General features: G+C 38.6%; 2 protein-coding genes across 4 annotated transcripts in view; both read left to right on the top strand.

The window, feature by feature from the left end:
- Nucleotides 1-20,425, top strand: part of LOC105714194 (glutaredoxin-like protein C5orf63 homolog) — a 67,381-nt gene extending 46,956 nt beyond the window's left edge. Inside the window, exons 7-11 of one of the 3 annotated variants that reach the window (XM_064366279.1) lie at nucleotides 358-459; nucleotides 13,136-13,256; nucleotides 19,043-19,099; nucleotides 19,764-19,819; nucleotides 20,230-20,425. In XM_064366279.1, coding sequence (XP_064222349.1) covers nucleotides 449-459; nucleotides 13,136-13,256; nucleotides 19,043-19,099; nucleotides 19,764-19,819; nucleotides 20,230-20,317 — 333 coding nt within the window. In that variant the 5' untranslated portion in view covers nucleotides 358-448 and the 3' untranslated portion in view covers nucleotides 20,318-20,425. Of the gene's footprint in view, nucleotides 1-357; nucleotides 460-13,135; nucleotides 13,257-19,042; nucleotides 19,100-19,763 lie in introns of all 3 variants that reach the window. The other 2 variants (XM_012448096.2, XM_012448101.3) reach the window with 2 other exon arrangements.
- A 1,738-nt stretch (nucleotides 20,426-22,163) lies between these two features.
- On the top strand, nucleotides 22,164-24,605 carry LOC135270593 (glutaredoxin-like protein C5orf63). Its single transcript, XM_064366229.1, has 2 exons — nucleotides 22,164-22,211; nucleotides 24,074-24,605. The coding sequence occupies exons 1-2, from the start codon at nucleotides 22,164-22,166 to the stop codon at nucleotides 24,461-24,463; spliced, it is 438 nt and encodes a 145-aa protein (XP_064222299.1). The 3' UTR covers nucleotides 24,464-24,605.
- Nucleotides 24,606-24,916: the final 311 nt, after the last annotated feature.

Below are 24,916 nucleotides of genomic sequence, written 5' to 3'. Positions count from 1 at the left end.
AGGAATATGTGGCTGTGTGGTTTTATTTAGATGGACCGTTGGCAGGTAAGTAATAGAAATGAGGATTTTTCCAACTTGGGAATTTATTAGACTGTGTTTCTCTTTTGTTCTAGATGCCTGGCTCTAAAGTACCCAGAGGCACTGTGAGAGATGCCTTTAAAATAGGTTATTTTTTAATTATTAAAGTTTTTGTACTTTATAACTTATATATACTCTAGCTGGCTGACGTATTCAGTTACTCTAATGCTAGGGCTTGGGGTTTCAAACATAGCAGGACTTTGAGGTGATCTGGTACAAGTAGTGAGGTGTTTTTATGTTCCTTATTCAAATCTAATTTTTGCCACTGTTTTATTCAAGGAGAGTACATCAGAGGAAGCCAAAAGCCAGCTGGAATAGTTCCTGAATACAGTCTTAATCTTGTTTGCAATTATTTCGAAGGGGAGAAATCATGTGGATCAGGTATGTGTAGCTACACAGCAGGGACTAGGTGAGCTTCCTCTATCCTTACTCTAGTATTGCATAACAAATTTTAGGAACAAAATCATTTGGGGAAGAATATGCAAAATAAAGTTTTGGCTAAGTTTAGCATAGATATGAGTCTACATCCCTAACTTCCCATCCCAGTACAGCTACAGAGAACAGGAAACATGAAAATGTTACTCTCTCTTTATTTAAATCCTAACCAAAGTTAAAGTTTCTAGAGATGAAGGCAAACTCAAAGTACCTACTGTTTTTAGAAAGTATCCACATTCAAGGATTTCAGACCATTTCACCAGTAATATCTACTAACAGCCTTTTTACTGTTACAGCCTTCATCACTGTGGTATTGTGTTGTTTGTCAGTCTTTCTGCTGCTCAAGGTATGAGTTCCTTAAGGGCAGGGACAATATCTTAATCACTTTTATATTTCTAATACATGGCACAGCACGTGGCACATTGCAAATGCTCAGTAAAGGCTATAGAAATGAAAAGATAGTGTCCCTGAAGGGATATTGGATCTATAAAGGGTATAAAACATTGGGAATGTAACAAGATGGAGAAAAGAATATAAAACAGTAACCTCCTTTCAGGGTGTAACTAGAGACAGAAGTAAGCTTTAATAAACATCTTGGAGCAGGTAAGAGTATATTTGGGAATCCATTAGATGTTCGTCAAACTGCCTTCCAAGGAGATCTGGCCTGGTCAGTTGTGGGTCCTTTGTTGTGTTGAGTAGAATATGTAAGCTAAAAGCCTCCACCAACCCTGTCTCCACACTGTCTCCAGCCTGCCATGCAACGCCTCACCGAAACACCAGTTAGCAAATGTTTGAAGAGTATCTGCTTGAAAGTGTGCCAAATTATTAGCTTACGTAGGGCACCAGTATCTTGGTTTGGTCTTGCCTTAAGGATAGAGAACCTCTATAGTGTCACTATCTTAAGTCTGGTCACTATTTTAAGTCTAGGTTGCCCAAATAATATTGAAGGAAATCCACATTTGTCTTTTCTACTTTACTAACAACATTTCAAAGGAGTTCAAAGTTGACAGCTTTTTGTGTTGTAATAGGACAGTGGTGGTATATGTTGCTGCCTTCTGTTGCCAATGGGATTGCAGCAGAAATCACACTGTTACAACTGGAAACAAATGAATTTCCTCTCATTGTTCCAGTGCTTTTTCATTTTAATCATGAAATAGTAGGGAAATGATTTTTAGTTTAGTCAGGAGGAAAAGACATGACGTTGAATTGTTTGATTTTTTTTTAACTCTTTGCTTCTTAAAACACATAGTCCTTCCACCCAGTGAAGAGAAATGATACTATTGTTTAATAGAATCATTAAACCCAGGACATTAATCTGGGGAAAAAAGATCTAAATTCAGCCCTTTCTCCAGGTTCAAAAATGAAATGAATGTAAATCTTTTTGGATTTAGAGAACAGAGCCTCATTTTTATGGTAAAAGAATTCTGTTGTCTGAAACAGACTTTCCTCATTCTCTCCATCCTTAAATTAAGACTTATACAAGATGAAGTGTCTGTTAATTAGTATATTCTGAGGAATAATATGAAAAGTGTTTTAAGATTTCTTTGGAAGAAAGAGTGTTGAACTTGGAGATCCCTTCTAGTTCTGAAATTTGTATTGATCTCATTATACACAAAAATATGCCATTATTCCAGGAGAAAATATAGAGAAATGAACTGAAAAATGTAGTATGAAAGACTTAAGCATTCGTTTCCTTATACATAAAGCAAGGGGAATCTCCAAAGTCACTTCTAGTTCCAAAACATTAAAAAACTCTATCAGTGATAGCTGTTAAAAAGCAGACTGGGACTCAGAAGATTGTAGAATCTCACATAACTGAGGGAGGCCACAGCCTAATGTCAAGAGTGGCTGGCTCCCAACTTTCAGATTGAACTTTGTATTTCTACAGGCCTAGGTCTCACTGTTATCGCAAGTCCAGAGAAATGGTGGATTTAGCAACTCAAATGTCCAAAGTCATTTGCTACAAAATGGCTAGCAATGAATGAAACATCTTTTAGGTTTTGTGGGAGCATAAATATAACTTCATCTCTTTGACAAGATAAATTGAAAATGGATGGAATTTTAGGAACAAAGAGAAAACATTACCTGGGTGGATGGTTTTTGAATTGCAAACAGTTGTTTTTGGAAATGGGATTATGTGCTTTTTAAATAGCAGGGAAACTTGCATTACTAGCTGGGTACAATAAGACTAAGATGTCTAATGAAATTGCCTGCCTTCAAGGTCAGTATTAAGTATGAGATATCTTCAAAGGGAATGGATCATGTTGGTTAAGAAGGATAATGTGGAAAGGAGTCTGCATAATTCCTTATATACTTTGTTCCCATCCCTTGAACTAGAATGATTTTGCCCTCATCTTAATGCTATCTTTATGGAATGAAGGAATTTTCAAATTGGTTTTTAAACTCTATTATGGCCTCATGTATGATATAACCCAACCACATTATTCAGGTTTTCTTGGCTTTCAGGAACAGCTTTGCAGCCATTATGTCATAATTGAACTGAACATTCTTGCACACTCTGAATTTGGAATATGCTGCTCTGGCTCCAGGCCAGTTGCTGAGTCAGTATCTTTGGGGTTGAGGATGGAGGGGAGGGGTATAGTGTGTACAAACCCCATTGTGTTAACAGGAATTAGCCCAGAATTCCTTTTGGACTTCCCTTGGGAACTAGAGGGGGTATATGGTGAGCATACATCACTGTTCTTGATTAACATCATTATTTTACTTTCTTAGCTGAGTGTTTGGAAACTCTTCCCTGACATTGTCATGTGCACATCTGTCATGTACATGTCTGCCATTACTGAGCAGACTCCTCTGAAGCAATGATCTAGAAAGTGTGACTGCTAAGATCTAAAGATTCTAAAACGAACTCTTGCTTACACCGAAGATTTCTCTCTCCTTCCTCTTTACATTTGTCACCTTGCCATGGCTGAGGCAAAGACAGCAGTGCTTCTGGATGGGAAAGAGAATGCCAAGATGAAAAGGATCTTTCATTTAAAATAATCTTTAAAATGTGTGCAATAGTAAGAAAGAGAAATTCATTATTTTTTCTTTGTAGGGGGAGTTCCATCTTGGATGCTTAGACAGTTGCAAGACGAGTGCCCTAGTGTCACCTTCCCCATTTCCCAACTTGGTTCTTTTTGACACCAACACTTCCCAGTTAAGACTGAGGAGTGAGGAAAGAGAGTTTGCAGTGAGCAAATACCTTTCCACTTCTGCCTGGATCTGTAAGTGAATTTGAGTCCTCTTTAAGGGGCTGTTTTAGGCTCCTACAGGTAAAAACTACTTTGGATTTTTTAATTCAAGGCCTTATTTGGTCATAGGCTATTCCCATAGCATTTGTTTAGCATGTGACTTTCCCTTCTCTGATCAGGAGAATGCTTGAGGCCCAAAGCCCCAGGCACAGTTCCTCTGGGTTTCTAAAATGAGAGAATGGGACAAGTGGTAGCATTTCTATTTAATTGTGGTTGAAACTGAGGCTTTAAGAGATGAGGATTTTCCTTTCTCTTTGGGGTTTATGTTTATGAAATCCTCACCTAAAAATGCACTCAGGGAATTCAAACATGCTGAATTTCAGCAGAAACTCTATGTGAAGAGTAACTTCAAAGCTCAAAATGAAGAATTATACAATTTATGCTTAATTCCCCTGACTGATTAGTTAGTAGGAGCTGTGTTGGTTTAAATTTATTTTGACCTCTCTAGACAATTTACTCAGAACAACTTGGAACAAGTTTTGTCTTTAAAGACTATCAATAAAATCCACTTTTATAATTACTGAGGCAGCTTCTTTTTCGACGTACATTAATTGAGGATATCCTTGGTAAAATAATAATGGTACTGAATTTTCCCTCCTTGAGAAATAAAGACAAATATTGGGGGGAAAGCAACTGGAAGGGAACTGGCCTTTGCTTAAAACCCATCAAGGGGAAACCTTGATTTATCAAAATCTAAATTTCACTACCTTAACAATTTTGTGAAGGCTGGGTAAGTTTAAGCCAATACCTGGTGTCAAGGCATTTGCTAGTCAGTTTTACCTAGGCTTAGTGACATCCTTAGGTGCAGATAAATATGTTCAATCTTTAAACAGTTATATCTTAGAAAATCCGGTTTAAGTAATATTCTTGAGAAAACTTTCAGTTATTTCTATTTGATTTTTTTTTCAGTTTTGCAATTCCCTATTTCTGAGATTGCTGTTACTAGAGATTTAAATCTTTCATTTGAGGCCAGTAAAAACACATTTCAGTCAATAGAATCATTATTATTAACAATGATCTCTTACTTTTAGTATTATTTAGTAATCAGTACTTAAGCTTTACTTTTCTATTCTGCTTTATAACTTACACAGAGATTTTTACCTTGATCATCTCTTTTTAAGATACCCAGTCAACCTTTGCCTTCACTTTTCCCATCCTCCCCACTCCTCACCAGAAATACCTCCCTTTAGTTAAAATGTTAAATTGGATAAGAACCACAAGGTAGTTCATTTTAGGCATAGGCATTGGTTGAAAGATTTCATTCCTTTGAAGCAGTATTAGATGAATTTCTTCTGATTTGTGGGAGATTGTTTCACTGTCCCTGTTCTAGTCAAGCCCTCATCAGTCTCCTTGACAATGGACAGTTCTCTCATTCTGGAAACACTTTCTCATTGACTTCTGTGATGACACACTTTTCAGGTTTTCCTCCTACCTCACCAGCTGTTCTGTCTGCCTCCTTTGCTGGTTCCTCTCGATCCAACCTCTAAATGTTGGATTGCCTCAGAGATCTATCCTGGGCCCTCTTTTTTTTTCTGTACAATTTTAGATGATTTCACCTAGTTCCATGCTGTAAATATAATCCTTAAACTGATGGACGCTCAAGTCTTTATCTTTAGTCCAGATTTTTTTCAAACCTGTGTATGCCAAACCTGTGTATGTCATTCTCTCTGTGATTTCTAACATGCCCCCAACCGAGCTCTTGGTCTGACATATTCTTCAATCTATTCTTGCCTCAGTTTTTCTAATTTTAGTAACGGGCACTGCCACCCACCTAGAGGCTCAGAACCAAAACTGAGATTGTCCTTACTGCCCTCTTTTCTTTAATTCATCATGTCCAATTCATTGGCAAGTCCTGTTGGCTCTGTTTCTGCTCTAGTCCACACCATCCTTTCTCATCCAAACCACCGCAGCAGCCTCCTACCTGTGTCCCTGCTCCACTCTTGCCCTCCAACAATCTATTCTTCACACAGCAGCCAAAGTTACCTTTTAAAAACGTATATGAGATCCTGTCATTTCCCTCCTCTAAATCTAATTGTACTTAGAATAAAGTCTCAATTCTTTTTTTGTTTTTTTTTTTTTGGAAACAAAGTCTCGCTCTGTCGCCCAGGCTGGAGTGCAATGATGCAATCTTGGCTCACTGCAACCTCTATCTCCTGGGTTCAAGCAATTCTCCTACATCGGCTTCCCGAGTAGCTGGGATTACAGGCACCTGCCACCATGCCCAGCTAATTTTTGCATTTTTATTAGAGATAGAATTTCACCATGTTGGTCTCAAACTCCTGACCTCAAGTGAGCCGCCTGCCTCAGCCTCCCAAAGTGCTGGGATTACAAGTGTGAATCACCGCGCCCAGCCCTCAATTCTTTAACATAACCTGCAGGGCCTATGTGATCTGACCCCTGCTCACTATGGGTTAGTCTCATGTCCTGATTGTATCCCCTATCCTTGGTGTACTCTGCTTAAGCCATACTGACTTTTCTGTTTCAGTAAATCATTTGTCCTCACTTAAGGGCCTTTGCATTTACTGTTTCCTCTCCCAGTGCAAACAACACTTGCTCAGAGAATACCTTAATTAAAGAACCTGCCTCAGTCAGCATCACATCACTCTGCTACTTTCTCTCCCCTGTATGTATCACCGTCTCATGTGGCTTGACATTAGAGTCTTTTCACCAGAACATGGACCCAATGAGGGCAACATACCTTACTTTCTTGTTCTTCACCATACCCTAGCACCTACAATAGTATCTGATACATGAAAAATATTAGATAATTGTTGAATAAATAAATGACTCACACCTAGATTTTCGTAACTGACTTCTCTTTCCCATCTTCATTCTCCTTTGCTTGACAGTCTTTTCTGCATGCTATCGCCAGATTAATCTTCCAAAACACCAATTTTATCACATCTGATTCAGAACCCTTCAGTGGTTCCCAAGACATACACAACACATCACACATTGCTTACCCACCATTAAAACTCCTCCACAGCCTCATCCTAGTCCACTTTCTAAAGCTTATTTTCCACTATTATTCATGAGAAGTCTCTTTACCCTGTTCAAAGTTTCCCCCATCAAATAGTCATGGCATTCCTACCCCCAATACCTTTGTGTCTAACCCTGAATTGGGAAAGCTTTCCCTTTTTTCTATATATCCAAATCCTAAATGAAATGATTTAAGATATTTCTCTTGTGAAGCCACCTCCAATCTTAGCCTATAGTACTCTTCTTTCCCATTCTCTTATAACATTTGAATTATAGGGCTCTGTTGTAGTATTTCCTGTATTTCTAATTTACCTGCACATATACATGTCTTATCTTCTGACTAAATTTTTTAGCTCTTCATGGATTGGGATCAACTCTTATTCATTTTTAACCCATCTTTCCATCTGCACTGTGGAACTAATGAATGAATGATATCAGTGGTTCACTAATCACTGTGAAGCCTGACATAATTTTATTGTTTTAGTTAAGAATTCAACACCTTTCTCCTGAATCTGTATAACTGAAATACATCTTGTTATTCTTGTTACTTGTGTTAAACATGTGGAGTTGATTACTCCATCTGAGAGCTTTATTTAGAGGGGAAAAAATGAGCTAAACACCAGGCAGGATGAAAAAAAAGTAATGGTTTAAAGTTACTGAGAACTAGAAGGGTGAAGGGGAGTGCATCTACTAAGTGAAAGATATGTAAATGCTGTATAAAATTGTAATCTTAGGCAAGGCCCACTCTTCAAATAGCTGAAGAATGTTTTCACGGAAAAGTGTATTGAATACAAATTAATGTAGCACCCATTGAGTGCAAGCAGTGGATTAGAGACATCCAGATACTTGGAAATTGTCATGGTAATAATTTGAAGGGAAATAAAGAATTTTTGTCCCAGGCAATCATGTGACCAGTACTTTCTGGAGACTGACTCTCTGTTGGCTTCTCTCATCCCCTGTGTGGCAAGCCTGTTGACAGTGAATCTGGAAGTAGAAGCTGCATAGAGGGAGTGGTATGAGGAGCTGCTTCTTGGTCCCAGGGCTGGGCCATAATGTCGGCCTGTTCATAGTTGAATGTGTTGTGTGGAAACAAATCTGCAGTCCAAACTGCGTAGTCAGAACAAAGCTGAGCATGACACGATATCCAGCCAGGCCCACAAGTGGGTGGTTAGCTCAAGATCTTTGTTGCAACATTTTGTTTGAGTTGGCTCCACTTCCTTAACACTTCCCCCTGGCCAGGTACCCTGACTGCTAAGACAGAGACACTAGAAAAGCACCCATGATCTCCCCTATGCCAGTGAATTAGAGCTGCACTCCAGGTTGGGCCTCCTACCCCTGCCGACTCCCTGTTTCTGTTCCAAAGCCTCATTTTCCCTGTGTAGCCCCTTGGAATTGACACATCAAAGTATTTACTCCATTTTCAGTTTTGGTTTTGTCCCTATATGGTGCCTCTTCTTGTCACTTGTGGCTCCACAAGGGTCATTTTCTCTCTTGCCTTTGCACCCAAAATCCCCGGATCCTAGGCTAGGTCCCTACTTGTTTGGGAGAGTGGGAGGTTTGGACACAGCTGACTGACCAAAAGCACAGAGGCACACTGGGGAGGCATCAGTTGTCCCTGTTTCGCCGGATTAGGTAGAGCCCAGTGACCCAGATGAGTCCCCTAAGAGCAACGTCACCTCATTACATAAACTTCCAGTAATCTAAAATAATGGTTTTGTTCCCAAAAGAGGGGTGTGTGTGTGTGTGGTGGGTGTGTGTGTGTGTGCGGTGGGGGTGTGTGTGTGCAGTGGGGGTATGTGTGTGCATGTTTCTAGTCATTTGGGTAAAAATAGGAATGTTATACTTAGATGGTAATAAATATGAAGTAGAGCACTTAACTTCTCACATGGCACAAATGACTGAGCAGAAGCCCTGAGTCGTCTTTATGGAACATAGGTTCAGTGAGAGCTACGGTAATAGTGTTTAGTTAATATCAGCTCAGAATTAAATTTGCATTATACTCTCGTGAAGAAGCTCCAACATTATCTGTTAAATAACCAAGGCAGTACCTGGCTGATGTAGACTTTTTGATTTTGCACATGAACTAACACTGCAGCTTACTGATGAGGGATCACATGAGCTTGAAAATTTGGTGTGCCAAAGTATTCTTTGTATGAATAAAAATTCTGGTCAGCGAAGGTCAGTTTCTCTACTCAAGCAAGAATTATGTTGTTTCCCTTCTAATTGGACACACACAGTGTTTGAAGAATCCAGGCGCTCCATACAGGTGATGTGCAGCCATAGCCTGGGCAGCTCCTCATGCAAGAAATGAATAATCTTTAATAAAGACTCAAATGATCCTGGCTACTTTCTATACTGTAATCAGTTGACTTAATGGTGTGCCCTTCGGTGCTTTGCAGGGAAAATACTTAAAAGTTATTTTTCTTATCTTGCCTCAAGGAGGGCTGAATTGGTCCAGTCAGTCATCCTCCCATGTTATATTTGACTCTGTCATAAAGACCACTGAAGTCAGCCTCAGTTTTATTGAAAGGCCAGCATTCCCTTTCTCTTTCAGGGTGATCTGTGCCTCTAAGGGACACTGGACTTGAAACAGCAGGAGTCACCATCTTTATTGTTAGGCTGTGGAATTTGTTTTAAGCACATTCTAAATCCAGTCTTAGGTCTTTTGCTTTTTTTTTATATTAGTCTGTGACAAAGGTGACCCAATTGTGCTTCTTTGATATTATGAACACAGCTCTTTTTGCTCATATCATAGAGGCATATAACAAAATATGAAGGATAAAATCATGTCTGTGTGTGTAGTAAGGACACATTTCTTGACTAAATTCAATGACATAATCAAAAAAGTGTCCTCTCATAGTCATGAGCTAACAGGCAGAGACCACGTTTCAGGATATTTTTTATAGTGTTGAGATACTGTTCAAAAATAATAGAACTAATGAAAATGTCACATTGACAGAGTAGCCCGTATTAAGATTTTACTTCAAGAAGACATGATTCGGTGAATGTGACATTGACAGCAATGGTGTTAGGGTTTACAGAGTTAGTAAAACATTCTAAGAAGAATATTATAGAGTTCCCACTGAAGTATATCAGTTTTTATTTTATATTTTTATTTTCTAAGATCAAGCAAACATCAGGAATTAAGGAATTTTAGCATATTATCTGCCTAGAAGAGGTATGGGGAGCGTTTTCTTTATATCAGACTCTAATATAATTTTATAATACAGTGCTTCCAAAGAAATAAGTTAATTTAACAATATGATAAAATGCACATACCTTTGAGTATTTAAAAATATGCAGGTAGTAACATTGTGTAATATGGATGTATTTCTCACTAAACAGATGTGCTGTGTTTAAGCAATTTACAGTGTGTAAAAAGGTAGAAATGGAGAATAACAGTGGAAAAGAGAACTAGTTACAAACAGAATAGTTGTAGCATCACTGAAGGCTTTACTTAGCTCTGTGAGTTGGTTGAACAAATACTCCAGCAAATCTGGAATGAATAGCAACTCTGCTTACTATGACAGCTTTTATTTGTCTTGGGTGCAACCAAGACCACATGCTGTGTTTTGTCATGTTGGAAGTACTGAAGCAGATTTCCATTGTGAGTTTACATTTTTTTAAAAAGCCTTAACACATCAGTCTCAACTTAGGCAGGTAAAAGCAATGTTTTCCTTATCAGCCAAATATCAATAAATCTTAAACCCTTCACCAAAAGCATGTAGCTGCAGTTCACTGCTCTGGTTATAGTCAGGTCACCACCACAGATGGCCTAATCCTTCTCTTTTCCAGGGACCTTCAATAAGGCTAATTTTTCTCTAATAAAGCTAATTTTTCTGTCTTTAATAAAACTAAGTTTTAATTTTCTTTCTCTTAGAAGTGTGTCACCATTAGCATAGAGACTTTCCAAATCCCATGATGTGTAAGTTTCTACCTAGAGCAAACATGACTAACAATTCTGTACCTCCTCCCCACTTTTATAGCCTGTGTAGACAAAGCTGTATTTAGAAGGTATGTCTTCAGCTACACTTACCTATTGGAAAATTGTTCATCCTGCTGAATTTATAGAAATATGTATATAACAGTGATTAACACTGTTGAGAGTAGCAGAGAATATTATGAAATTGTTTAGATCCACTTTCTACCTTGGAATAACTGGATAACAGATCCTTGCAAAATTCTTAGCATATTCCTTTTTTATTCATTTATCAGGATCATTTAATTGGGAGAGAGATCCAAGTAGACATGGAAGAGTAAGGGCGGAAAGTAAAGGAATTATCATTGTTTTATTGGATCAGTATCCACTCTTTTTGTCCAGTGGTCTTTAGTGTGATATGGGTTGGTGGTTTTCTCTAAAGTCATATCATTCTGTTTGAAATGAGTTTAAGGCTAATCTTATACTGAGGAGCCTGCTTGCCAGTGAAGATTAGCATTTAATTAATATAGTCATGCTCTGTGGAGCAGAGGAGGGCAAGATTTGAGGTGGTGGTGAAGGGGTTAGAACCAGCTGCAGTACCCCAGCCCAAAATTCTGAGGGTACCCTGAGGAACACTAATAATTAGTTATTATATATGATAGGCCCAAATAATGACTGCTGTACATACTAAGTATCTAATCAGGGTTGGAGATGAGATTAAAGAAAGGTGAGAAAAGCTCACTTCAGTGCTTTTAACATCCAAAGAAATATTTTAGCACCTATTATGTGCCAGGTTAATTGTGGGTACTTGGAGATACTGGGGTGAACAAGTACCTGTTCTTATAGAACTTGCACTGTAGTGGAGAGGACATAAATAATTCTATATAGTAAAGGGCAAAGGAAAGCTACAGCAAGGTGTGAAGGCAGGGAGTGATGGGCTAACATTGGTAAGTTTGTCACTATGACCTCTCCAAGGCAACGATATGAGGCCCAGGTCAAGTGAGAAGAAGCTACTTCAGAGCCTTTCATGCAGAGGTAAAGCAAGTGCAAAACTGAGGAAGAAATGATATTGGGCATTCAAGGAACAAAAAGAGAAACTTTGCAGTTGCAACTTGCCAAGGCAAGGGAGGGGAAAGTGATAGATGAAGTTGCAGAGATACAGTAAAGCAAAGTTAAAAAATGGATGATCTCAGGAATTCGTTTATACTGGGAATACTGATAAATGACAAAGCCAACAGTGCACATGTGTTTTTAAAGTGAAATTATAATATTTATAGTTTTAAGGACAAAGCTGGAGACTCAGTAGAATAACTAGGAATAAACAGAATGATTGTAGCATCACAGAGGACTTATGTCTTATGTTGAGCAAAGTAGCAGGATGAGGAAGCTTCAAAGCCTAGTGTTTGAGATGCTGCAATCACCAAGCTGTTCTTATTGGAATATCTCCAGTAGAAACACTAGTATATTTGTGTATGAGGTTTTCAAAAGTTATGATAATCTCCTTTTAAAATACTTCTTTTTAAAATACTTATTAAGCAGTTGAGTAGATTTTTTTTCTGACAAGGTATCTCCGCCTGATTTTCTCCTGTATTTCCTCTAAGTATAGCTTTATGTTTTCTTATGTCTCACAGTGGAGAAGCATAGGTCTTATAAGAGATAGTCTGAGCCTTTACCTGGGGATTTGTGCTGCTTATTCATTGTTTCTTTCTCTCTCTTTTTTTTTTTTTTTTTTGTTTGTTTTTTTGAGATAAGGTCTCATGCCCATCACCCAGGCTGGAGTGCTGTGGTCCAATCCCAGCTCACTGCAGCCTCAACTCCCTGGGTTCGGGTGATTATCCCACCTCAGCCTCCTGAGTAGCTGGGACTACAGGTGTACACCACCATACCCAGCTAATTTTTTGTATTTTTAGTAGAGATGGGGTTTTGCCATGTTGCCCAGGCTGGTCTTGGACTCCTGGGCTCAAGTCATCCACCCATTTTGGCCTCCCAAAGTGCTGGGGATTACGGGTGTGAGCCACAGCACCTGACCCTCATTGTTTTCTTTACCATGGCAGTGGCTAGATGTTATTGAATGTTTGCCAATATAATAAGCTATCCATGTGAATTAACCATCTCAGGAAACCTCCACATCTTAGGGGATCATCAAGATGCTGGCAAAATCTGCACATGAAATTTTGTATTCAAATTAACAAACCCATGCAGTTTACTTACAGAAACCAAGTGATTAGGCACACAGCTAATTCATAACTAGGGATTTTTTTCTATTCTAAATTATGTTTTGTTTGGAATACAGTGAACGTTGAGACATCAGAGAGGCTTGCCAAGTTTCTAGGTCTTTCCAACACTTCTGGACTTGAAGAAACAATTCTGAAGCCTTCAAATTCCATCATAAGCTTGCAAATTGCTGTTCATATTGTAAGGAACAAAGTCTAGGGCACATAAGTTAACTGTTTTATTTTTCTCTTGGCAGAATTAAGATGTTCTTGTTTCAAGGAAATAGCATGCAACTTGCCAGATCCTCCTTTGGACTCTTCTTGAGAAACTGCTCTGCCTCTAAGACAGCTCTGCCTGTGCTGACCTTATTCACAAAGGTACAAAGTGAAAAAGTAAAATTGTTGGGTAAAGAAAGTTGTACATTTAAGAAAAGGAGACAAAACTGAAAGGAAAGGCAATGGAATAAACTTTCTTCAGACCTGATCTTCAATTTTTCTATCAGTACACCAGCAGCAACTCTGTTTTCTACCTATATACCTCATTATCTTCCAATTATCAGAGGGTAAATTAATGTATTTAATGGTCATCTGACAGCTGAAAAATAAGTTATAATATGATGTTTAAAAATGTGTCATTTAGAAATACAATCAGTTATCTTTATTTGTGGTAGTTATGTTCTATAAAGTCACCATGAACACTGAATTAGTGAATATTGAACTATCGCTCCTAGGGGAAATACATAGGTTCCTGTGAGTCTCTGGTCACAATATTTTCATTAGCCTACCAAATACAGAACCTTATTTTATGTGTGATTCTGTTTAAAGATTCGTTATTTTTATATATGCAACCTGGAATACTATGTAGCCATAAAATAGATGAAATCATGTCCTTGCAGCAACATGGATGCAGTTAGAGGCCATTATCCTAAGCAAATTAACACAGGAACAGAAAACCAGATACCACATGTTCTCACTTATAAGTGGAAGCTAAACATTGAGTTCACATGCACACAAAGAGGGGAATGATAGACATCAGGGCCGACTTGAGGGTGGAGGGTGAAGATCAAAAAGCTCCCTATCCAGTGTATGCTTACTACCTGGGTGACAAAATCATTTGTATACCAAACCCCAGTGTTATGCAATTTACCCATGTGACAAACCTGCACATGTACCCCCTGAACCTGAAATAAAAGTTGAAAAAGAAAAAAAATTTTTTAAATAAATATCTTATTTAATATATATTGTTGATTCATTAACATTAAATTCACAGCCAATAACACCTGTGTATAACTCATGCCTAAATGAAGCTTATCAAACACATGTATTTTCTCCATAAGGCACATCAAAATCTTCTTGTGCTTAGGAACACTAACCAGCACTTCAGCACTATGCCTGGGGGCTTATTTAAACAGTGAAATCACCAATAAAAAGCACAGAAATGCAAAAAATCCTAACACTGTGCAGACCATGAAAAGGATGCTAGCGCTAGCTTAGGTTTACAATGTGAGAGTTAGAACGAGAAAGCACAGCATCACCTTGTTTGACCTCAGCTTGGAATAAGTGCTTTTTTTTTTCACCACTTGGAATAAGTGGTGAAGTCTCTCACCACTCTATGCATGCGCATATCTGTGAATACCTGCAAAAGCGCTTCAGGTATTGATTTGGAGGTTGCAAAGAAGTTTTAGCAATTAGGCAAATTCATAAATTTGGAATCCATAAATAATGAGGACTGATTGTACTTGTTTTCTTATCCCTAACACTAGTTTTAAGCCATAAAGCTAGTTTTAAAATATTTAAGAGCTTCGTCTCCCTGAAATTATAATACAGACATTACTAATTTCTTTTTTTGCTAGTTAACATCACTTTGTATGATTTATCAAAAAAGAAATAAAGTGCAGGTTAATAGAAGTAACTTTGGTGAATAATACTGCAATTCAAACAAAAAAGATCTCTTTTCAATAGGTTTTTCAGATTTCAGTCATTTTAGCAATTTGGAAATATATGACAAAGTTTAATGAGTTTTCAAAAATGAATTCATTGATGAAAATATTTAATCTAAACTACTTTTTATATCTGTAAGTATATATTGCTCTGTTGGAAATTATGAAACCAAAAATATTTCATCATCTGAGAGTCTATGATGGTAAACTCATGTGTGAACCACAGAAATTAAATAATCCCTTAAGGCTGGTGTTGCTCACTAGGCCTAACAGTTCCACACTGTTTTCAGTTTGGGCCCCAGCTAATATAGCCAAAAACATTTGTTAAAAACAAAACAAAACCCCGCACCAGTTTTCCATTCAGCTTAATATTTATACTTAATGTTTATTCTATACCATTAGGCACCATAAGAAGATGGAACTCCCACCTTTGGCAGCTTATAATCTAATGAAGTAAATGCCTAAAAGTACAGTATCAGATCTCTGTCAGTTATGAAAAATAGAAAGTATTTCCTAGAATGAGTTAAACAAAAAGATTTTGGAGTTGGTCTGGTTTCAGGAATAGCTTGAATTTGGAACTAAACATGTTACCAATCTCTTCAGCTTCACGTCCTCGGGGTTAAATCCCCTCTGGTTCTCATGTAATATGGTTTGGCTCTGTGTCCCCATCCAAATCTCATTTTGTAGCTCCCATAATTCCCACAGGTTGTGGGAGGGACCTTGTGGGAGGTGATTGAATTATGGGGTGGGTCTTTCCTGTGATGTTCTTGTGACGGTGAATGGGTCTCATGAGATCTGATGGTTTTAAAAACAAGAGTTTCTCTGCAGAAGCTCTCTCTTTGCCTGAAATGGCAAGTGCCATGGAAAATCCTAGAGAAGGATATTTGAATGGTCCATTCTACTGTTATCTTTTTTTGGTTCCTTATCCTTTTAAAATTTGATGAGCCTTTCGTCATAAAAATATATACCCATATTTTCAGGTATAATTTGCATAGACTTCTGTGGACCCCAGGTTTAAAAAACAAAACAAAACAAAAAACCCAGGAGGAAGTCAAATTGTCTCTATTTGCAGATGACATGATGGTATATTTAGAATACCCCATCGTCTCAGCCCAAAATCTCCTGAAACTGATAAGCAACTTCAGCAAAGTCTCAGGATACAAAATCAATGTGCAGAAATCACAAGCATTCCTATACACCAATAACAGACTTAAAGAGAGCCAAATCAAGAACAAGCTGCCATTCACAATTGCTACAAAGAGAGTAAAATACCTAAGAATACAACTAAGAAAGGATGTAAAGGACCTCTTCAAGGAGAACTACAAACCACTGCTCAATGAAATAAGAGAGGACACAAACAGATGGAAAAACATTCCATGCTCATGGTTAGGAAGAATCAGTATTGTGAAAATGGCCGTACTGCACAAAGTAATTTATAGATTCAATGGTATCCCCATCAAGCTACCTATGACCCTCTTCACAGAACTGGAAAAAACCACCTTAACCTTCATATGGAACCAAAAGAGAGCCCACATAGCCAAGTCAATACTAAGCACAAAGAACAAAGCTGGAGGCATCATGCTGCCTGATTTCAAACTATACTACAAGGCTACAGTAATCAAAACAGCATGGTACTGGTAGCAAAACAGAGATATAGACCAATGGAACAGAACAGAGGCCTCAGAGGCAACGCCACACATCTACAACCATCTGATCTTTGACAAATCTGACAAAAGCAATGGGGAAAGGATTCTCTGTTTAATAAATGGCGTTGGGATAACTGGCAAGTCATCTGCAGAAAGCAGAAATTGGACCCCTTCCTGACACCTTACACTAAAATTAACTCCAGATGGATTAAAGACTTAAACATAAGACCTAACACCATAAAAACCCTAGAAGAAAACCTAGGCAAAACCATTCAGGACATAGGCATAGGCAAGGACTTCATGACTAAAACACCAAAAGCAATGGCAGCAAAAGGCAAAATAGACAAATGGGATCTAATTAAACTCCAGAGCTTCTGCACAGCAAAAGAAACAATCATTAAAGTGAACTGGCAACCAACAGAATGGGGAAAAATTTTTGCAATCTACCCATCTGACAAAGGGCTAATATCCAGAATCCACAAAGAACTAAAACAGATTTACAAGAAAAAATGAAACAAACCCATTCAAAAGTGGGCAAAGGACATGAACAGACACTTTTCAAAAGAAGACATTTATGAGGCCAACAGACATATGAAAAAATGCTCATCATCACTGGTCATTAGAGAAATGCAAATCAAAACCACATTGAGATACCATCTCATGCCAGTTAGAATGGCGATCATTAAAAAATGTGGAGACAACAGATGCTGGAGAGGATGTGGAGAAATAGGAACACTTTTACACTGTTGGTGGGAGTTTAAATTAGTTCAACCATTGTGGAAGACTGTGTGGCAATTCCTCAAGGATCTAAAAATAGAAATTCCATTTGACCCAGCAATCCCATTACTGGGTACATATCTGAAGGATTATAAATCATTCTGTTATAAAGACACATGTACACATATGTTCACTGCAGCACTGTTTACAATAGCAAAGACCTGGAACCAACCCAAATGCCCATCAATGATACACTGGACAAGGAAAATGTGGCACATATACACTATGGAATACTATGCAGCCATAAAAAACGATGAATTCGTGTCCTTTGTAGGAACATGGATGAACTTGAAAACCGTCATTCTCAGCAAACTGACATAAGAACAGAAAAACGAACACCGCATGTTCTCACTCATAGGCGGGTGTTGAACAATGAGAACACATGGACACAGGGAGGGGAGCATCACACACTGGAGTCTGTTGGGAGGGAATAGGAGAAGGACAGCGTGGGGGTAGGGAGGTTGGGGAGGGATAACATGGGGAGAAATGACAGATATAGGTGACGGGGGGTTAGAGGCAGCAAACCACATTGCCATGTTTGTACCTATGCAACAGTCCTGCATGTTTTGCACATGTACCCCAGAACCTAAAGTGCAAAAAATTTAAAAATTAAAAATTAACTCAGTCTAGAGTCTTCTAAAATTTTTAATATAAAAGCAAAATTTTAGCAGATTTGGTACTTCTGTAATTTAGCATGTTCTAGGCTTGTTTTGCTTTTAAGATCCTGTGTTGACTTTTTGAAACTTTCTCTGAAAATTTTAGGATGATTATCTTAAAACATTACAAACTATCCATAATCTGTGTATTACTAATGCTAATAATAACATGATAAGCCAATTCTCTGTCCTAGGAATTTAGGGCCGGAAAGACCCTTTAATGATCTGAGTCCTTATTTCAAAACACGCTGTGAGTTAAGCTGGAGGAAGGGCCTCTCTTTTACATAATAGCTTCTCTCTTCCTGTCATATTAAAAAGAAGTTTCTGTATAAGCATCAGTAAAGTGGGGTCTGTTTTGAGCTCATGCAAGAAAACCTATAGCTAGTGCCTGTTCATTGAGTCAAGGACTGAGAAGCCTTTAAAATCTGCTGATGATCCGTAGTATTTTCAACAGACTTCTCTGTTAGATGGTTTATGAGTGCAAACAATGGACACTAAAAGTTGTTTGCTCTTTAGGTGGAGAATTTGTCCAGGAAACCTATTGTTGACACTAGTAATAAGAACACAGGTGGTGCAGTAATCATCTGAAGTGTATAGAGATTTGTTTTCCATTTTAAAGATGAGGTAATTACCATCTAACGCTATCCTAATGGGTTTCTTCTGTGGACTGATTAGGATAAACAGGCTGGCAAGGCTCAGTGCTTTTCAGTCAGAACAGACTTTAAGCCATCCTCGTGGTGTCAGCCAGGCCAACTGTATGAGGCCACAAAGGTGCACCTGACCTAGGAAGCACAAAGCCCTTAGATAGGTTAGTGAAAAAGAGAAACCATCTTAGATAGATCAGTGAAAAAGAGAAACCATCTAAGTGTATTATACATACACATAGATAGATGGCTTGATTTACGGAGAAAAATCAGAACAAAACAACCAAAAAATTGCAGAGAGCCTAAGAAATACTAGTCATTTATAAGATTCTATGGTAGTGTTTTACTTTGGAAAAACAGTATAACTAACCTGGTAGAAAACCATTCTTTAAAATAAATATAATCTGCTTCTTCTGGGTTTTTTGTTTTGTTTTGTTTGTTTTTGTAAGGGCAAATGCCATTCTTTGGGTTTAATGGCTTGATCTTTTTTTCTTCCTGTAGGACCCATGCCCCCTTTGTGATGAAGCCAAGGAAGTACTCAAGCCTTATAAACACAGGGTAACATAATACAGTGTGGCTTTTATGTATATGGAATGCATATTGGATGTGGTATAAAGTGTCTGCCTGAATCCTTTCTTTAGGAAAAAAGATTAAATGATTTTTCATTTAAATTTTCTTTCTATTCTTCAGAGAGAGCATTTAGTGCTTATTACCATAAAACTCATTACACCTAAGTGTTTTTCTCTGAGCAGTACTGGTTTTCTTACTCTGGCTCTTAATGAGTCAGAGTTAACTAGCAGGTGCAGTATTCGTGTTTTCTTTAAACTTTTGCCCCCATTCCTTTTATCTTGTTTTGTAGTTTCCACAGATGTGTTTTCATGTAACACACCATCACACCTTTCCAGTTCCTAAAACCAAAACATTTCTGCCCTGATTCTCAGTCAGCTTTTCAACTGGGACATGTTTTATTTCATTGGAACTCAGTACTGTCCTGATGCTGAATGTAACAAGGGTAACAGAAAAGCAGCAAGATCAGGAAGTAGAGAATATAACGAAACCAGTCAAGTTTTAGAAATTAGGGATGTTAGATCGCTTTGGACCTAAAACAAACAAACAACTATAAGGAAAACGGCATTAGAAATGGTCTGGGGATCAGTTTATCACTGCAGTTGTTCCATCACCCCATGATTTCTACAGAGCTTTAGTCTGTCTCTGTTTTCAGTTTATTTTACAGGAGGTAAACATCACACTTCCAGAAAACTCTGCCTGGTGTGAAAGGTATAAATTTGACATTCCTGTCTTTCACTTGAATGGCCAGTTTCTGATGATGCATCGAGTAAACACCTCAAAACTTGAAAAACAGCTCCTGAAACTTGAGCAGCAAAGTGCCAGAGGCTGACTAATGCCCTCATGATTTTCCAGCTGCTCTTCCCATAGGCATCTTCCTAAGGAAATATTTGACCATGGCCTGATACTCCTTCTGTCGCTTATACAGAGCTCTAAGGATGTTCTGAACTCAGTAGTGCCAAATAAATGTTGACATTCCTCTTTTGGTTGATGGAAGTATCAGTGTGGGAACTCTTTACTTATTGGCATTTTATAAAATAAGAGGAGCATATTGGCAGGGAGGGGGATGATGGAGGGAGGGAGAAGTCCATTTGTCTTCTTTATCCCTTGCGTATTAATAGAGAAGCACTTCACATTCACTGGGCAATGCCGTTTATAGGAAGAAGGCTCTGCATATCTGCTGCTGCCCCGGAGGGCTTAACTTTTTAATGAAAGAATAAATGCTCTTCCACTCAGTAGATAAAGTGAAATGTGAATTGTTAATAACCGTGCATGGTCAATAAAAGGATGTTTTAAGGAATACATCTGCATGAAGCCTATTCAGTGGGATTTAATAATACCTGTTTAAAATTAGAGTTCATTTTTGTTGAGTAGAAGAGAATTATTATCCTAGCCAAAGAGGCATCATTTGAGAAAAACAAAAGAAAGACTTAAAGCTTTAAAATGTATATTAAAATCTGAATATTCTCCACATAGTCATTGAATTGATTTGTAATATTTGAGGACTGCCTTTGATAGTTATTCAGTTACAATCAATTGAGTTAGTTAAACTTATTTTAAGACAATAGGTTTTTTTAAATCAGATTTCAATATCTTGGAAAAAATTCACTCCTAAATGTGTCATCTAAAGATAAGTACTCTTTGCCATTCTATGTAAAGAGTTAGAAATGTATTTGCAGGCCAGGCGCGGTGGCTCACGCCTGTAATCCCAGCACTTTGGGAGGCCGAGGCGGGTGGATCACGAGGTCAAGAGATCGAGACCATCCTGGTCAACATGGTGAAACCCCGTCTCTACTAAAAATACAAAAAATTAGCTGGGCATGGTGGCACATGCCTGTAATCCCAGCTACTCAGGAGGCTGAGGCAGGAGAATTGCCTGAACCCAGGAGGCAGAGGTTGCAGTGAGCCGAGATCACGCCATTGCACTCCAGCCTGGGTAATAAGAGTGAAACTCTGTCTCAAAAAAAAAAAGAAATGTATTTGCATACCCTTATTTATATTTAGTCAGATTCAACCAGTGTAGAAATGGATTCACTTGAAAACAAAACTCCCTTTCCTCTTAAAATCTTACCACTGTAGTTCCATGTATAATGAAATTATTTTTTAAACTATTTGAATGAATTTGGATATTGTGAGTCACTAGATTTTAATTTGATCAGTATGATTCAGTCTTAATATAGAATATTAGAGCTAGCTGACCTTAGACATTGTCTACTCCCACTCTCCCATTTTATATATGAGGAGGAATCTGAAATTCAGAGGATATTAGGGACTTAACCCAATATCACACAGCTAGTCAGCTGTCAGGCCAGGTCTAGCCCCACAGCCCCAGATTTCCAGTACTCTGCGGACTCATTACAGGGACTATTATCTCACATACAGCATCCCCAAACATTCTGAATCCAACACAAATTTGGAAGCACCTTAAAAAACCTTTTAAGCTGAGTACATCAGTACATGCCTGTAGTCCCAGCTACTTGAGAAGATGAGGCAGAAGACCCCTGGAGTTTGAGTCCAGCCTTGGAAATATAGTGAGACTTTGTGTCTTTAAAAAAAAGAAGAAGAAGAAGAAAATAAAATCTTAGCAATTGAATAGCAGTGTTTATAATTACAAATTTCTGGAACATTCATTTGACATAAATACTGAACACTGGGGTAGGCAGAATTCTAGGATGACCCCAGTGACCCCCACTCTTGGATAATTCCCTGTCCCTTAGAGTGTGGGTGGAAATAATCACTGCTGTGATTATGTTACATTATATGTCAGAAGGGAAATTATCTTGGGTGGGCCTGACCTAACTGGGTGAGCCCTTTAAACCAGAGAATTCTCTCTGGTTAGTTATAAAGAGGAAAGTAGAAAGATGTGCTCTAGCAAGCCTGGAAGGAAGCAAGCGTCATATGGATTGCCCAGTGGAGCCACATGTCAAGAAACTGGGTAGTCTATAGGAACTGAGTAGTTCTCGGCCAAAAACTAGCAGGAAGGTGGGGCATCAGTCCTGTAGCTTCAAGAAAATTAATTCTGCCAATAATCAGTGAGCTTAGAAGAGGATCCATAATGACAGATGAGAACTGCAGCCTTGACCAACATCTTGATTTCAGCTCAGTGAGACTTTAATCCAATTCAGCCACACCAAGCCTAGACTTCTGGTTTACAGAAACTGAGAGACAATAAATGTGTATTGTTTTAAACTGCTAAATGTATGACAATTTGTTATATAGCAGTAGAGAATGAATACAAGTCCTTGCAGCAGTGAAGCATAGTAGTATTGTTGGGATTATACAAATAGTAGTAGTAGTGGTGGAATTATACAAATGAATAAATCATAGTCCTTGTCTTTGAGATACTCACTACCTGTTAAGGAGCAAGGAGAGACAAGTGAATAAAGCACAGCATAGTGCAGTGAGGGCTGGAACTGGCACGTGTAAAATGGTACCAGGTGGGGAAAGTAGCAGAAATGATTCACAGAAACTTAGACTTAAGCTAGGTCTTGATGGCTGAATAGAAGCAATGGATGAGGATTGGGAGTGCAGAGGGTATTCTATAAGGGAACAGTATATGTAAAATATGAGGGTGTGAAAGGACACAGATATTCAGGAAATGGCAGGTGGCTTTGTGTAGCTGGAGTAAAGGGAAGGAGAGTGAAGGAGATGAGACTGGCAAGGTATATTGGGATCCACATTGTGAAGGCCTTAGCTAATGTGCATTTTGCCCCAGCAGCAGTAGCCTCCCACGCTTTCTGCCTTTCTCCATAGTCAGTCCTTCTGGCTCCTGATTACTCAGGGATGTCTGGCCTGAGTAGATACCTAGAAACATGGCATCTAAAAGGTGGTTTGATTATCCCACTGTTGACAAGTATCAGACAGTGTTATGTCACCTATTACTGTCATTACCCCAGCCTATTGCAGTCCTTCTTCCTGTCCTTAAGCATACTGAGCTAAAGGGTCCCTTCTAGTAGTCCTGGAAGACATTCCCACTCTCAATACAGCTAGGGATGCTATAGACAAGATTCTCCACTTGTATGTCTGGGTGTCCTGTGTTCATTCGTGTCTTCTCCAGGCAGAGAGAGAGTTGTGTAGCCCCTAGGTCCTAGGTTGTTAATCCTTCTCCTAGACCACCAGTTGGAAAGGTTCCAAGTGTTTCTTTCAGTGTCTGCTCAGCTAAGATAGAGAAAATCCATTGTTTCCCTTCAAAAAGCATAGCTGGCCAGAAAGCCTAGACATTTGTTCTTTTGGAGCACTTCTTGCCTGAGTATGACCATGTGGTTATGGTGTACAGGAAATGCAGAGACTACAGGTGAAACAGTACTTCAACAACAAATTTCTGACACTAGAATATCAAACAAACAAAAATCTCATGATATAGGATGTTCAAACCAAAGTATTGGCTAAGGCATTAAGAAACAATAGATACTACATTTCAAGGAAATGCTAGATCACATGGAGGATTATTATGGACCTGAAAGAGAGGATCTTTGGAGGAGTTTTTTTTAAAAAAGAAGGTGTGGTCTCACTTATTTTCTACCAAAGTGAAAGAAAGGTTGGGAATTGCTTCATATCAAGAGGGAGGGAAATAAGTTGGACTCACTGGAAAGCAAATGTACGTCCTTGGGTAGGAAGAACATAATGGTCTAACTCTCCTGGGAAATCAGACAAGAGATAGGTTAGCAAACAGCTTTGGCTATACAGTGAAGGCAGCCGATGCTGTTTCTCTGAGTTTGTCCCAGGGAAGAGTGTGTGTGTGTGTGTGTGTGTGTGTGTGTGTGTGTGTATCCGTCCTCATGGACCAGATATGAACCACATGTGAGAGGGGACTGATATGAGGACACCTTCATTGTGCACAGGCCTTAGAAGGGGAGACCCATATGGGAACACTGGGTTCCTAGGGGCTGAGGGGTCTGCTTAAATGGAGAACCCTTTGCCCAAATCAGGGAACTGCAGGCAAGACATCGCTAGTAATGGATTCAGTCTCCCAAGAACCTGCAACAGCCTCTACCAAGTGTGGTCTGCTTTAACTGTTTATCAGGTCCAGAAAGTAGGCCAGTGTACAACTCCACCACTGAAAATAGAACATTCTCACCCCCCTCCACTTCTGTCTTCTCCCATAGCAACCCTAGAAGGATCAAGAAGCTACCAGGAGCAAGGAGAGGAAGACACTCCCCTTCCTCAGCTACCCACCCGTACATGGCTTCTCAGTGGGGAAAAAGTTACAACTTAACTTTAAACCAAGTTCTAAGTTTTGATTATGACATGGGATTAGATGCACCAAAAACAATTTCAAGTGAGTTTGGGGCCTTCTATTGCCTGAGAATGCTCAAGAGTCCTGACATGGTCGATTGTTTTAATCCTAAACAATGAAAAATTCATCCACCAAATATATAGGGAAAGAGGGAGACAGAAAGATGCTTTCTGAAGGTATCCCATATTTACAGTATTGGTTACATATAATTAGTGTTGGTTTTAACCTATAGATCTTCAATAAACTTACTCATCAATTCTTATTTCAGAGAGGAATATGGTCATGTGACTAGGAATTCTGGAGATCTTCAGCAAACCCATGGGTCCCACCAATTGACAAAATGAAAGGTAGATACCTAGAAACATGGCATCTAAAAGGTGGTTTGATTATCCCACTATTGACAAGTATCAGACAATGTTATGTCACCTATTACTGTCATTTTCATGTGATGTTTATAGCAGCAATTACTTTTCCTTTCTGAAATTATGTTTCCAAGGATCATTTTTTCTTTTCATGTAAAGATTAATTTTGATATAAGAAGCTCATCATTCACCTCCAAAATAAAAAGCGAT

The sequence above is a fragment of the Aotus nancymaae genome, unplaced genomic scaffold (genome assembly GCF_030222135.1).
Source record: "Aotus nancymaae isolate 86718 unplaced genomic scaffold, 86718_ANA_hifiasm-v0.15.2.pri h1tg000064l_1, whole genome shotgun sequence".
Classification (NCBI taxonomy): domain Eukaryota; kingdom Metazoa; phylum Chordata; class Mammalia; order Primates; family Aotidae; genus Aotus; species Aotus nancymaae.
Note: the sequence above shows the minus strand (reverse complement) of the source record. Positions and strands in the feature narration are given on the sequence as shown.

Excerpts from the sequence above, each read along its gene's own strand:
- LOC135270593 (XM_064366229.1), top strand. The coding sequence starts at position 22,164 with ATGACAGATGAGAACTGCAGCCTTGACCAACATCTTGATTTCAGCTCA. Across the intron at positions 22,212-24,073 it reads AACATCTTGATTTCAGCTCA|TCTCCCAAGAACCTGCAACA; the intron begins GTGAGACTTTAA and ends TAATGGATTCAG.